We start from the raw sequence: 14,067 nt of genomic DNA on the forward strand, positions 1-14,067 counted from the left end.
GCCTATTTTGAGAAATAGTGCCGAAAGAGCAGGAAGCAGAAACCAAACTATACAGTCATTGCATCTGGGCCCCTAGAAGAATCAGTGTCTTCCTGTAATCATGGCTAATGCAGGGAGACGTAGAAACCCCCTGTTCTAGGAAAGGTTCATTGGATTAATACTATTTTACCCCCTCTCTTTTAATTCTTGTTTTTGGGAACAAAGGAGAAAAATCAAGCTTTGGTCTGGATTGTTCTGAATAAACTACATTGGAAACAAATAGTCATAAGACAATAAATGGCCTAAGAAACTCACAATCTAATGAAAAGGCAGAATGCAGACAATTTTTAACTCATTTCTTGATTCAAGAAAAGTCTAGATTTGTTTGTCCAGATTCTGTCTATATTTGTCCAGATTCTATTCTTTACCAGGTATAATAGGTGCACTTCTGTGAATCATTTCATGACTTAAATAATGTAAATTATTTAAGCCAAAAGGCATACTTTGGGGGGCATATAAACTGAACACATTCTCTTTGTGAACTAAATGAACAAGCATATTATTTTAATCTCAGTTTGAGGTAAAAAATCAAATTTTTACTATTATTTCATATCTGGCAACAATAACCTTTATAATTAAATACCTTTGAAATATTTTCTTTGAACCACATAGAAAAGTTGCTTAGTTCAAAAGTTTTAAAGACATATCTCAAATATTCTGATGAAATCTCAGCAGCAACATTTTAAGCATGTAGATGTCAAATTAATATGCCACAGAATCCTTTACAGGACAATATTTCATTCAGCATTCATCCGATAATTAATAAGCTACTTGTTCTGTGCCAAAAAAGGTGGAAAGGCTAATTTTGCCTTTCTGTTAGCAAATCAGGTTCATTATGGCATGGCATTTGAATTTCTTCATAACCTTCCGTCCTATAATCACTTAGGACATTAAGGCACAGATAAATTCAACGGTTTATCCATGGTGACCCTACTAAATAGGTACTAGAAGCAATCTCTTGGCCATAGTGCCCATGCTCTATTTATTCTACCAGACTGATCCTTAGTTGTGTGTTCATCTTCCTGGCTAGAATGTGAACTTGACTAGGATCAAGCTCAGATCTTATTATTATTTTGATATTCAGCACAATTTGCACATAACAAGTATTTAACATGTTTCCACCAAATGAATGAATCATAGTGCAATATAAACTTTCAGGAATCACAAACTACCTGCTTGACAGCTTCTGCCCTGCTAAGAGGGGGATTCGCGCTTGGCTTTAAATCTGGCTGTACCGCAGAAAGCCAGGCCTGGCACTGCTGAAGGGTGTCTTGTCGACTAACGTGCTTCTGAAGTTCATGTTCCAAACTCTGGTACACCTGAGACAGAACAGTCATGCTGCAGTTGTGAGAGCTGTTTTATACTGCTGTAAATATCAGTAGAAGCGAATGAAACAAATCCACCATAAATGGGTCCCCGTTCACCACGCTCCCTGACATCAGACACACATCGATGGAGTTTGCATATGTTCCAAAACGTTGCAAAGCACGTGGGCCATGCCCTAGTTTCTAACTTCTCAACCCATGCATTACAACACTAATATCCTGATTATGGAAAGAGAAGCTGGGAAGCGTTGATGTAACAGTAGAAATGTGTTAGAATGTATAGAATCTTTGAAGTAAATTGGTCAAACCTAAACCAAAAGCTTTTTCAGCTTCTCCGGATTGTATAAAGTTGCCCTTTTTGTTTAAATGAGGAACTAAAAGTAACAATAAACTGCCAGCTTATGAAAAGATAATCAATATCTCTCAGCTGAAATGCTTCCTCTTTAGGGGTAGGGTAAATTGGAACTAAATTATAACACAGGGGAGGGAAGAGTTTGATGCCCTCATTTCATTCAGAAGCAATATTCCAGGACAACAATAACCCAGAATAATTCAAAATAATATATCCAGAAAAATCCAACATTTTCTAATACGTCATTTCAATTAATAGTTCCTCAACCAGCCAAACAATTTTTATTTTATCCATAAAGACATGTTGAGAAACTATTACATGTTTCCTTGAAACCAAGGTAAACGTACCTATGATGGTTTTTTGAGCAAGTTACTCATCAAAAAAAAAAAAAAAGGAAAGAAAAGAATATGAGGTTATGAGGTTAGACTGACTTTTCTTTGGTTATTGAGACAACAGAAGGAATAACTGAATTCTGCTTTTCTCTTTCATTTATTAATCACTTTATCTGCTATCGGGAATATCCCTTATTTTTATTTCAAGGAGAACTAAAAAGAAAAAGGTATTTTGTTTTCTTTAGCAGTTTTGCAAACTTAAATTTAAGGTTCTGACTCTGTTGTTAGAATTTCATCTGCTTTTAAAACTTTTATTTCTAAAATATGTTTGTCTTTCAAACATATACCACCTTTAAAAAAAAAGTTAAGCTATATCCCTAATGCACAAAAAAAGCCTGCTACAAAGATGGTATTCAATAAATCTCTGTTGAGTGAGTGAATGAATGAGCTCACCAGAAAGTTTCATGATGCCATTTTCCTTGTCTCATTCTCCCTTTCCCCGTCATCATCTTCTGTAGTTATTGTTAGATTCCTTTATCCCTCTTTTTTTAAATAAACAGTTTGAAAGTGAATTTTCCAAGTCTAGGGATCAACTAATATCCTGCACTTTTCAAGTATCATAATGAACACAAATAGGTTTCCCTGTGTCACTTATATTTTTCCAGTTCTTACTCCATAGCCCAGCAACAAAAATACATGGATTTTTCTCGGTGTCATTTATAAATTCAGAATAATAAGAAGTAGCCCACTAATTTTACTTAGTTGCTGTTAAAAAAGGCAATTCTTATGTATCTTAGACTTATATCTATAACATTAATGATTTCATTTTATTGGAAGAATACCCACTGAAGTATACTTCAAAATTGGTGCTTTCTTCTTTTCTCAATTTCTATCTGAATACACAGAAATACTGAATTAGAGTAGAACCTGGGTTACGGAGGGTTAAAAAGAAAATAATTATTGTGGACTTACAGAACAAACTTATTTTGATGTTATAGAAAAAATGGCAAATTACAAGTATTGACGGTGTGCAAATAAAAACAAGCAAAGTTAAAATTTTTTTCATAATCAATTCATGGTATAAAGGGATTGCGTAAAACCAAATATCTGAAATTCACTACTTCATCACATTAATCGAATATATGTTATTTCTGTGTACACATAGACTGGGAAATCTATCCAAAGGGTGAAGCATAAAAACTATTTTAAAAAGCCTTCAGCCTGCACAGCCTTTCTCCTTAATTCTTCATCATTCTAGAACGTGCCAGCAGTACTTACCCTCTGGGCTGTACTGCAGATGGCTGAATAACTGTCCTTTGTGCCCTGCAGGTGAGCGTGTACATTTTGTTTAAGTTTCGCTTGCAGGTGATCTGCACATTGGCTGATCAAATTGTCACCTTTAGTTTTAAGGTCATTCAAACGGTCTTCAAAACCAGCAATTTCTTCCATCATTGCCTTCAAAAATGAAACAAATACGCAGTTCTCATTATTCCATTTTTAGTCTTTAAATATTCTATTCACCAAACAGAAAGTTTAAGATCAATTATCTCACTGTTTAATATGTTTTTAAAAGAGTTTTGCAATTTGTCTTGGTATCAATGCAATGAAATAAATGTCTTGGTATCTTCATATCAAATTAAATTAAAAAATGTATACTTTCAGGGATCCTTCAATAACGGACTAAGCTACACAGAATGATGAAGTAACCTTTAAGAGTGAATTCGTAAGATTGACTTCAGTTAGAGATCTGCTCTATGGAAATATTACCAGTGAAAAGGATGTCCATACATTTTTCAACTCTAAAAATTATAATTCTGGTATAAATTATATCTGTGTGTTGTGCTTAGTTGCTCAGTCATGTCTGACACTTTGCAGCCCGCCAGCTCCTCTGTCCGTGGGGATTCTCTAGGCAAGATACTGGAGTGGATTGCCATGCCCTCCTCCAGGGGCTTTTCCCAACCCAGGTTTTGAAACCAGTTCTTCAGCATTGCAGGAAGATTCTCTACTGTCTGAACCACCAGGGAAGTCCTAATTTATGTCTGCTGCTGCTGCTGCTGCATCGCTTCAGTTGTGTCCGACTCTGCGACCCCATAGACGGCAGCCCGCAAGGCCCGCCTGGCCCTGGAATTCTCCAGGCAAGAACACTGGAGTGGGTTGCCATTTCCTTTCCAATACATGAATCTAAAAAGTGAAAGTGAAGTCGCTCAGTTATGTCCGACTCTTCGCGACCCCATGGACTGCAGCCTACCAGGCTCCTCCATCCATGGGATTTTCCAGGCAAGAGTACTGGAATGGGGTGCCATCGCCTTCTCCGAATTTATGTCCAAAATAGCCTAATTATATTTTAATTTAATTAACTAATGTCTCATTTATCTAATAATATGATATCGAATTTACTTAATAGCTTAATGTCTAAACTGTGTAAGATCTAATTTACATCTAATATTTATATTGATAAAAGTAAAAACAACATTTACCACTTAACATTTATTGAGCACCGATAGCCCAGGGACTGTAGATAAGCCCTGATAAATATTTATTATTGTTGTTGTTTTACAGATGAGGAGACTGAGGCACAGAGAGATGATAAAATGCATTCAAGATCACACAGGTAGTAAACGGCAGAGTCCTGGCTTTGGACCCGTCTCTGCCTGACTCCAGCTCACACGCTATTCCCGCCTCTGTTCTCTAGTGAGCTTTCTCAGAGATCACTTAGAGAGGGGGACCCAACTTTCTCAAGTCAGGTACTAACTTCCTTACTGCAATACAATGCTAGTGACTAGAGACACATTACAACACAAAGTTTCCTAGGCTGACACATCGATATCTAAGGGAAACCATGGTCCTCCTGCAGTGCAGGGCTCACCACTTTTTCTCCCAGTGGTGCGGGGTTAACAGTTATTATACATGCCATATTGAAAAGAACCAATTTATCTTCAAGCTGGAATGGAACCACTACATCATGTGGTTACTGTGGCTGTTTCAGTTCAGTTCAGTTCAGTCGATCAGTCGTGTCCGACTCTTTGCGACCCCATGAATCGCAGCACGCCAGGCCTCCCTATCCATCACCAACTCCCAGAGTTCACTCAGACTCACGTCCATTGAGTCCGTGATGCCATCCAGCCATCTCATCCTCTGTCGTCCCCTTCTCCTCCTGCCCCCAATCCCTCCCAGCATCAGAGTCTTTTCCAATGAGTCAACTCTTCGCATGAGGTGGCCAAAGTACTGGAGTTTCAGCTTTAGCATCATCATTCCTTCCAAAGAAATCCCAGGGCTGATCTCCTTCAGAATGGACTGGTTGGATCTCCTTACTCAGTACCAAATGGATTATATTATGTCGTTACTTTTCTGTTTGGATTTGCTAAATAAAATGTTCTCTTACAGATCTTGAAACCTGAAATGGTTAACTGGTTTTCCTAAGACACAGTGGTAGATGTTGACCAGATTACAACCAAAATTCAGTTTCCTATTCAGTTCAGTTCAGTTCAGTTGCTCAGTCGTGTCTGACTCTTTGCGACCCCATGAATCGCAGCATGTCCATCACCAACTCCCGGAGTTCACTTAGACTCACGTCCATCGAGTCAGTGATGCCATACGTCCATCGAGTCAGTGATGCCATCCAGCCATCTCACCCTCTGTCATCCCCTTCTCCTCCTGCCCCCAATCCCTCCCAGCATTAGAGTCTTTTCCAATGAGTCAGTTCTTCGCATGAGGTGGCCAAAGTACTGGAGTTTCAGCTTTAGCATCATGTTTCCCATTAAGCTTACCAAAATAGCTTCATAAAGTTGTGAGCCTATGATATCTGTCATTTGGCACATATGATTACTAAAAAATACATATTAATAAAGATACAAACGTCACATATTGGTACTGTACTTTATGGTCTACAAAAGACTTTCAGATATGTTATCTTCTCTGATGACCACAGTGGCTATGTAATGGGACTGATGTCATTATCATCCTTTACAGAAGAGAAAAAGGAGGCTCAGAGAGGCTATGTCCCCCTATCTAGCAAGAAGAGACTTTGGCTAGAATTTAGATTCTTTGATTACTATTTCTGTATCCTATCTTTGGCTGTACTTTTCAAGAATAAAGATAATTTATGTGATAAATTACTCCATATAGATTATATTCTGAAATTTAAAAAAAAACAACTATTAGCTGGGAAATATGCTTCAATGTGTTCAGAAGTTGAATGCCAGGATTCAGCTGTTGTTGAGTCACTTAAATATTAAATTGAACTGTTCTCAACTATCAGGTATTCTTGGGACTCAGACCTGAGTCTTTAAGTACAGTCATTATGATCCAGAGATTACCCCCGCCCCCCAACACACACACGGCATGCCTGTCAAAGCCACCCTGTGTACTTCAGCTCCTTAGAGGTCAGGCCTACCTTGTGGCGGGCCAGCTGCTGGGTAATTGTCTCAAGGCTGCTTGTCTCCATGAGGTCAGGCGCCACCAGCCTTCCTGACATTTGCAGCAGCCACTTTTCCACTTCTTGGAGCTCACTGTTGTAATCTTCGTGGTCTTTGACTTTCGCCTCAAGACTGCAGACATGTTCCTGTGAAGCCAGGTGCCTGTTAGAAGTGACTTTCCAGCCAAAAATCTACTCAAAACTTTAACATTTAAAAAACCCCAAGGCAACTCATAGAGTAGGTAGACTTACACACATCAGAAAATTACTACACACACATACACACACACACACTCACACACACACACTCACACAGAGTTGCTAGGCCATTTAAAAATGCCCACCTGAATGAAAAGGAAAAATACTGACCCATTCCAGTGCTACATTTTCTGACAGATAAAATGGAGTCAAGACTCCCTCGGTGGAAAACACCAGTTTTCTTCTGCTTCTGATCTTTCCATACCTTTGCTGCACTGCAGAGATCCTGGTAATCGCTTTGAAGCTGATCGATTTTGTCCTTTAAAGTAACATCTTGCACCAGCTCCAAGAGGGCTTCACCTTTCTCTCTCACCGACTTTACTGATGGTTCATGGGACAGCACTGTTTGTTGAAGTGACTTGAATTACAAAGGAAAAAATAAGAGCCAGCTCATTCATGTGATCAAGGAGAATACAGACACATGCATTGCCGTATATAAGATGATCTATCTCAAACAAAGATCTGATATATATTTTGTAAATCAATAAATGTAAAACAATAAAAAGAAAATGACTTTTATGGCTAATACAGTTTTTTTCAGAGTACAAGTAACACATCGAATAGTCCTCACACGTGCAGAGAGAAGTATAGAAAATAATTGTATTTGGCTGAATTTAACATAATGCATATTGCTGGCTTCCATCTCATTCTTTTCTGCAGAGAAATAAATCTTAATGCTATATGAAGGGAGAGAGGTGTTATCTTTTGATTTTGAATCGTAAAGTCAATTGTAGCTTGAGTTGGATGTGAGGTTTGGGAGACAAATTCCAGTTGCAACATTGCTGTGACAGCCTTAAAGTGCTATTTAAATATATCAAGAACTCAGGGAGGAAAAAAAAGGAGAAGCAGTTGTGCTTCTTATATTACACTTTCAAAGACACACTGTCAGGCTTGGCACAAAAACCAAGGGCAGGAATAGACATATTGGCTGGAGGAGGAAAAAGCTTCCACCAGGAAAAGCTTTGAGGTAAGACATCACACTGTAATTCTCAAAGACCACTGCTAAATAATTTGGGTCAAATTTTAAAAGCCGACTATTCCATGTATAAGCTTTAATAATTGTTTCACAAATTTGAGCAGGTGAAAATTTATATCTATAGCATGCATAGCAATATCTATATCATCATTTATTTTTTTCAAAAATTAATTTCTAAAATGTTTTACCTACAGTTGGTTAATTAGAATTTATTTTCTTAGGAGTATGAAGTCTCATTTGGAATTTACCATAGATCTGCTTATAGGATTTCTGTACCAAAAGATGAAGGAGAGACTCTAGATGAAACAGAAAATCTATAGGTGTGAGATACTGATGCCAGAAAGTTTATCTGAAGGATCCATGTACCTGGATCACACTGTCAGAACAGATCTCCATCCACTGATACAGCCTTTGACTATCAGACAAACAGTACCTGAACGGAAAAATAAGTCTGACGCAGTGTACGTGCTTAGTCGCTTCAGTTGTGTCCAACTCTTGGCGACCCTATGGACTGCAGCCTGTCAGGCTCCTCTGTCTATGGGATTCTCCAGGCAAGAATACTAGAGTGGGTTGTCGTGCCCTTCTCCAGGGGATCTTCCCGACCCAGGGATTGAACGTGTGTTGCTTATGTCTCCTGCATTGGCAGGCAGCTTCCTGCCCCCGACCAGTAGAACAGGCCTGCTAAAGACCTCTCCCAGTACCCACTAAGGCTGGCACACACCAGAAACCACGTGCCTCCTGTTCAGTCCTACGTGACCTCCTCACGCATCTGTCAGTAACAACACACTAACCTTGTATTTAGATAACTGAGCTTTTTTCTCATATAACTCCATTTTGGGTTCTTCAGGACCATGTAGAATATCTCGGTATTCTGCTATCCACTGAGTTAGTGCTTTGTATTTATCCGAGAATTCCTTTGTCAAATGAAGGCCTTTCTCCAGGGTCATGTGCTCCTTCCGCACAGTGCCGGTCAGTTCCTTCAATTGCTCCATGTGGTCATGGATCTCTTTTCTTAACGTCTCTGCCTCACCATCTTCCAAGTATTTAAGAGCCCTCTCGCCTTTCTCTCGGGTTGATTTGAGCAAGCTCTGGCCTTTTTCCATGTCTTTCAGCAAACTCTAAGAAAGAATGGGAAGAAATGTAATACAAACAAACAAATAAACAAATTCAAATTGGCTGGCATTATGCCCATCCTTTTAAAGAAAAGCCTCGCAAGTCCCATTCTTGAGTTCACCAATTTCCCCTTACCATATGTTTTTGAAGTTTATAAACAGATTTGGCCCACCAGCAATCAGGATGGAAGATGATAATCAGATTTGAAGTTTATAATCAGATTTGGCCCACCAGCAAAGAGAAGCCTCTTTACTTCAACATCAGTTCAGTTCAGTTCAGTTGCTCAGTCGTGTCCGACCCCATGAATCGCAGCACGCCAGGCCTCCCTGTCCATCACCAACTCCTGGAGTTCACTCAGACTCACGTCCATCGAGTCTGTGATGCCATCCAGCCATCTCATCCTCTGTCATCCCCTTCTCCTCCTGCCCCCAATCCCTCCCAGCATCAGTCTTTTCCAATGTAGGTCCTTTAAAATCTCGATTAGCACATCATTTCCAAATCAGAGACTTATGGAAGAACTTGATGCTTTTCTCACCCTTAACAGAGCTCCTAGAGTTCTGAGTTAAAATACAACTAACGCACAGTGTCATGAGTTCGAGATTTTTTTTTTTCAATATTTAGTGTCAAACTGGAATTTAGTTAAGAATTTCGTGCACAGTCGTGTGTAAGTCATTGGGATAACATTACATCATAAGTAAATGGAAGGCAATCTTTGGCTTAAGCGATCTTAACTTGGAATTTAGAATGAAATGAGGAACCAGGGATCACCAACCATACTGGGCAGCGATGAACATACATGCTCCCAGTTCTACGTGGGAGATGGGATATCTCAGTGAAAGAAGAATGAACAGTTGGCAGACAACTTTGATATTTGCATGCCTACCTCCAGCATCTTCATTTTTTTCCCCATCATTGCTTTATCTACTTTATCAATTTTGGCAGCCACATTCTTGAAGTTTTTATGAGTAGAGCTGTACCAATCAGAATAGGAACTTAAGGATAACTCTGATTCCTCCAAACTCTGGATCTCCTCTTCCAGGAATTTTATTTGTTCCTTTGAAAGAAGAGACAACATGGAATAAGTGAATTAAAGACCTGTGCCTGTGCCTTTCTTGATCAACATGTGCCTTCATTGGAAGTTAGTAAAAGGAAGAATGTCTGGGTTGTGAAGTCTGCTGGCCTATAATGAGCCGGGGCGGCCCGCTCACCAGCACTTGGAGGAGCAGCGCTTGGTATCTGGATGTCAGCTGCGTGGCCTGGCAGCCCATCCGGCTGCTCACGTGGCTCTCGTCCAGGATCTCCTGCGCTCTGGCTCCCACTTCCTCAACCTCATCTCTGTATGCAGTGATCTCTTCATGCCACTTCTGAAATGACACCGTGTAGGAGCGGAAAGTTCAATCTGAGGGATTCTTAAGTAAGACAAATATTTTGTTTAGCCCTTAAATCCCTAAGTCATGACCCCATGGACTGTAGCCCGCCAGGCTCCTCATGGAATTTTCCAGGCAAGAATACTGGAGTGTGTTGCCATTTCCTTCTCCAGAGATCTTCCCGACCCAGGGATTGAACCCATGTCTCCTGCATTGGCAGGCGGGTTCTGTACCACTGAGCCACCTGGGAAGCCCTAAGACAAATATATATATCTATATCTTCTTACTAGAAAATGATTTCTATGATTTCTTCTTACTAGACAATGATTTCTATGAATGATTTCTATATAATTTTGAAAACCCATCATGTATAACCTTCATAAGAAATTATAATAACATTATAAAACTGCATAGGAGTTTGAATGCTTTTCTGTCTGTATTACATGTATTTTATATCTTTTATTGTACTTAGATACATTTTAAAACAGATGAAAAAGGAAAATGAATTCCAAAGGCCTAAGCATGATTTTGATCATGTGCACTGAATCTGCATAAAAATGTAGTACATTAGAGCAATTTCAAGACAGAACCATAAACTTAAATTATTGCAACACTGGCATTCATGTATCTTTACCAAGCAAGGTAATAAAGTGTGGGAAAAATAGAAAATACTTCATTAAACTATATTCTATTATCAATAAAATAGACTACCTTAGGATTCTAATAAATAATTTCTCACAGAAGAATGCCCCATTGTAATTTATATCAAATTTCTTGCAAGTAGAAAGAGATTGTTCAAAATCTAAACCTTGGACCAACATTTATTAAATAGTTGAAGAAACAAACTATGCAAGGCAACTGCTACTTTGACAAACATCAGGAATTCACACCAATAGTACCTTCATCTGATGTAACTCCATCTCCTTGGCAGCTCGGCTAGACTGACGTCCAGTTCTGGGATTCACTTTCTCCTCCATTGTTTTCAGCCACTCATCTACCTGCTGAAACTTTTGTTCCACCAGTCTCAATTTGTTGACCACATTATTGAACTGAGTTCGGGTCTCCGACAGCCGCTGCTGGTAAGCCTGCCAGTCCTGCCGGAGGGACTCTAGAGCCCGGTCCTCTGTCTGTGGGATGCCTGACGGTATCACCTCCTCTCTGGTGTGCAGTGCTGAATTCAGCAGGGCCTGCCCCTCCGCACAGCACACCTGGAGCTCCTGCAGGGGAAAGGCGTGGCTGTCACACCTCGTTCACATTTCACACCTGCACAGGTGACTATGTCTCACTCAAGCCAACTGCGCCCTCTTGAACTTCACGTTAGGAAAGAACAAGCTGATTCCAACAAAAAATGTGTACCTAACACTGAACCCTGTTTCCCAAGTCAGGAGAGAGATTCTGAAATGTTTCCAGTTAAAACAGTCAAACTGCACACACACACACACAAATATACACATAGCGAGAAGTATTTTTCTCAATCATATTAGAAACAACCTCTGAAATCTGGCTTTTTAGCTTGAAGGCAAAAGCACCGTGATGAAAGGATTACTGTTTAGTCTAATAACCTAGGAGTTTTGTGGCCCCTAATCTGTTTAAAGAGCCTAAGTCTTCTTGCTTGACATTGAATTTGATACTGAATGGGATCAGAGCTCCACTTTTAGCTGAGAAAAGAACAATAGACCTTCTTTCTGCTGAGGAGGGATTCTTTGTTGAAGCTGTTCTAGGGAATGTGATAGTTAAGAGAAGCTGGCCCTGGAGGGTACAGGGCATATAAACCTGCAAGGCTGAATTATCACACATGCCCATCAGTTATGTGCACGCGTGCTAAGTCACTTCAGTGGTGTCTGACTCTTTGCCACCCCATGGACTGCAGCCCACCAAGCTCTTCTGTCCTTGGGATTCTCTAGGCAAGAATACTAGAGTGGGTTGTAATGCCTTCCTTCAGGAGATCTTCCCTACCCAGGAATGGAATTCATGTCTCTTATGTGTCCTGCACAATATATATATATATATATATATATTTGGCAGGAGGGTTCTTTACCACTAGCAGCCCCTGGGAAGCCCCCCGCCTATCAGGTACTCCTAGGTACAAACATATTTCCCTCCACCAAAGCATAGTCCCGGAAATGCATCCTACAAATTTTGTATGAACCAAGTTTTTAAGAGCATCAGCTATTTTTGATAGAAAAATCATAACCTTAAAGGTGTTGGCAAAACACTATCTCCTTGTGTTACTTGATCTGATCATCTAAGGTTGAAAGGGGCCAGGTCAAATCCCACCAAGAGTGTTAAAAGTACCATCACATTTATTTAGAATACAATATTATTCTTAAAAATCTTTAATACTAATGAAATTGCTGATATCTGACCACTTTTACCTACAGAAATAGTGATCTTCTATAGTTCAGACTATAGATACACTTTCCTCAGCTATGATATCACTACAAAAATGTTGTAATTGGAAAAGAAGGACAATTTATATGGTAAAATATTAATCAATATAACCACAAACAAATTTTATTTCAAAATTTTAAAAAAATTAAAGCTAATTTTGTACAATCTCTTTCCTTAATTCAGGAGTTGACAAACTTTTTCTGTAAAGGGCTGGATAGTAAATATTTTAGGCTTTGTGGGCCATACAATCTCAGCTGAAGCTACTTAACTCTGTAATCTTGCCATCTGTGGCATCAAAGTAGCCATAGATGCTACATAGATGAACAGGTGTGTCTATGTTTCAGTTTAAAGAACAGGTTCTGGGATACAGTGTACTGATCTGTGCCCTAGTTAATCTCAATGTATCACCCTTTCCCTATTTTATAGCAGTTTTTACTATTCTACAAATCACTACTGTATTAGAGAAATTCTTATATATCCCACATTTCAAGGATTTATTCTGAGGGGGAAATATGGTTCAATATATCTTTTTAAAATTTACTTAGTTTTATTTTTTGGCTATGCTGTGCAGCATGGGGGATCTTAGTTGCCTGACCAGGGATCAAACCCATAGCCCCTGCAGTGGAGTCTTAACCCCTGGACCACCAGGGAAGTCCCCAAAGGTACTAGTTTAGAATCTGGTCTCAATATTTTAAAAATCTCTATGTTCTATGATCCAAATTAAACGGTTGGTGACTACAAAAGGAGCCTGGCAGACGGTAGCCCACTAGGCTTCTCTATCCACGGAATTCTCCAGGCAAGAATACTGGAGTAGGTTGCTATTTCCTTCTCCAGGGGATCTTCCTGACTCAGGGACTGAACCCATGTCTCCTGCATTGGCAGGCAGGTTCTTTTTACCACTAGTGCCATCTGGGAAGCCCAAATACAAAATAATTTTAAATGTGGTCCACACTGCTGGCAGACCCCCAGATCACTAAGCCAGCTGTGTGACATTAGGGCCCCGAAGGAGTTCTGCTGTGCGGGTGGCATGTCATCCTTCTCTACCACCAGTTTTGGCCTCTAGTGTCTCCCCTCTTTTATTAAAATTTGTGGTGACTCATAATAAGACAGTATCAATAAGAATTAATACACATTGAAATGAGAGGTTGGAGTCTGGTTTTGGTTTGAGCCAGAATAACGTCGACTAAAGTGAGATGTTTTCTTCTGGAACAGGAGAAATATCTGCTGATGACAAGTGACCTCTTGGCCCAGTTCCTCCACAGAAGTCTGGAGAGCTTGGTATTTGCTTGCCAAGAAAGTCTGCAGTGAATGCTGGGAGAGGTCATAGACAGAAAAGAAAGCCCATTTGGCTAAGATAAATTATAACAGCTAAACCTAAGAGACCTGGATATGCTACTATTAAAAATAAAATGGATGAGATTCTTAAAGAAGCTAATGAAACTGTGAGCCTTCCAACATCTACTATATATTTATTTCACGAATGGACTACTGTTCAAGTAA

General features: G+C 39.6%; 1 protein-coding gene across 13 annotated transcripts in view; it reads right to left on the bottom strand.

The window, feature by feature from the left end:
* SYNE1 (spectrin repeat containing nuclear envelope protein 1) overlaps positions 1–14,067 on the bottom strand; it is a 492,337-nt gene that overhangs the window by 223,076 nt on the left and 255,194 nt on the right. For all 13 annotated transcript variants that reach the window (XM_018053370.1, XM_018053378.1, XM_018053374.1 and 10 more), the window contains 8 exons: positions 11,076–11,393; positions 10,018–10,173; positions 9,693–9,863; positions 8,488–8,814; positions 6,926–7,078; positions 6,442–6,609; positions 3,327–3,503; positions 1,212–1,358 (listed from right to left, as the gene is read on the bottom strand). In XM_018053370.1, coding sequence (XP_017908859.1) covers positions 1,212–1,358; positions 3,327–3,503; positions 6,442–6,609; positions 6,926–7,078; positions 8,488–8,814; positions 9,693–9,863; positions 10,018–10,173; positions 11,076–11,393 — 1,617 coding nt within the window. The remainder of the gene's footprint in view (positions 1–1,211; positions 1,359–3,326; positions 3,504–6,441; positions 6,610–6,925; positions 7,079–8,487; positions 8,815–9,692; positions 9,864–10,017; positions 10,174–11,075; positions 11,394–14,067) is intronic.

This window comes from Capra hircus, chromosome 9 (genome assembly GCF_001704415.2).
Source record: "Capra hircus breed San Clemente chromosome 9, ASM170441v1, whole genome shotgun sequence".
Classification (NCBI taxonomy): Eukaryota; Metazoa; Chordata; class Mammalia; order Artiodactyla; family Bovidae; genus Capra; species Capra hircus.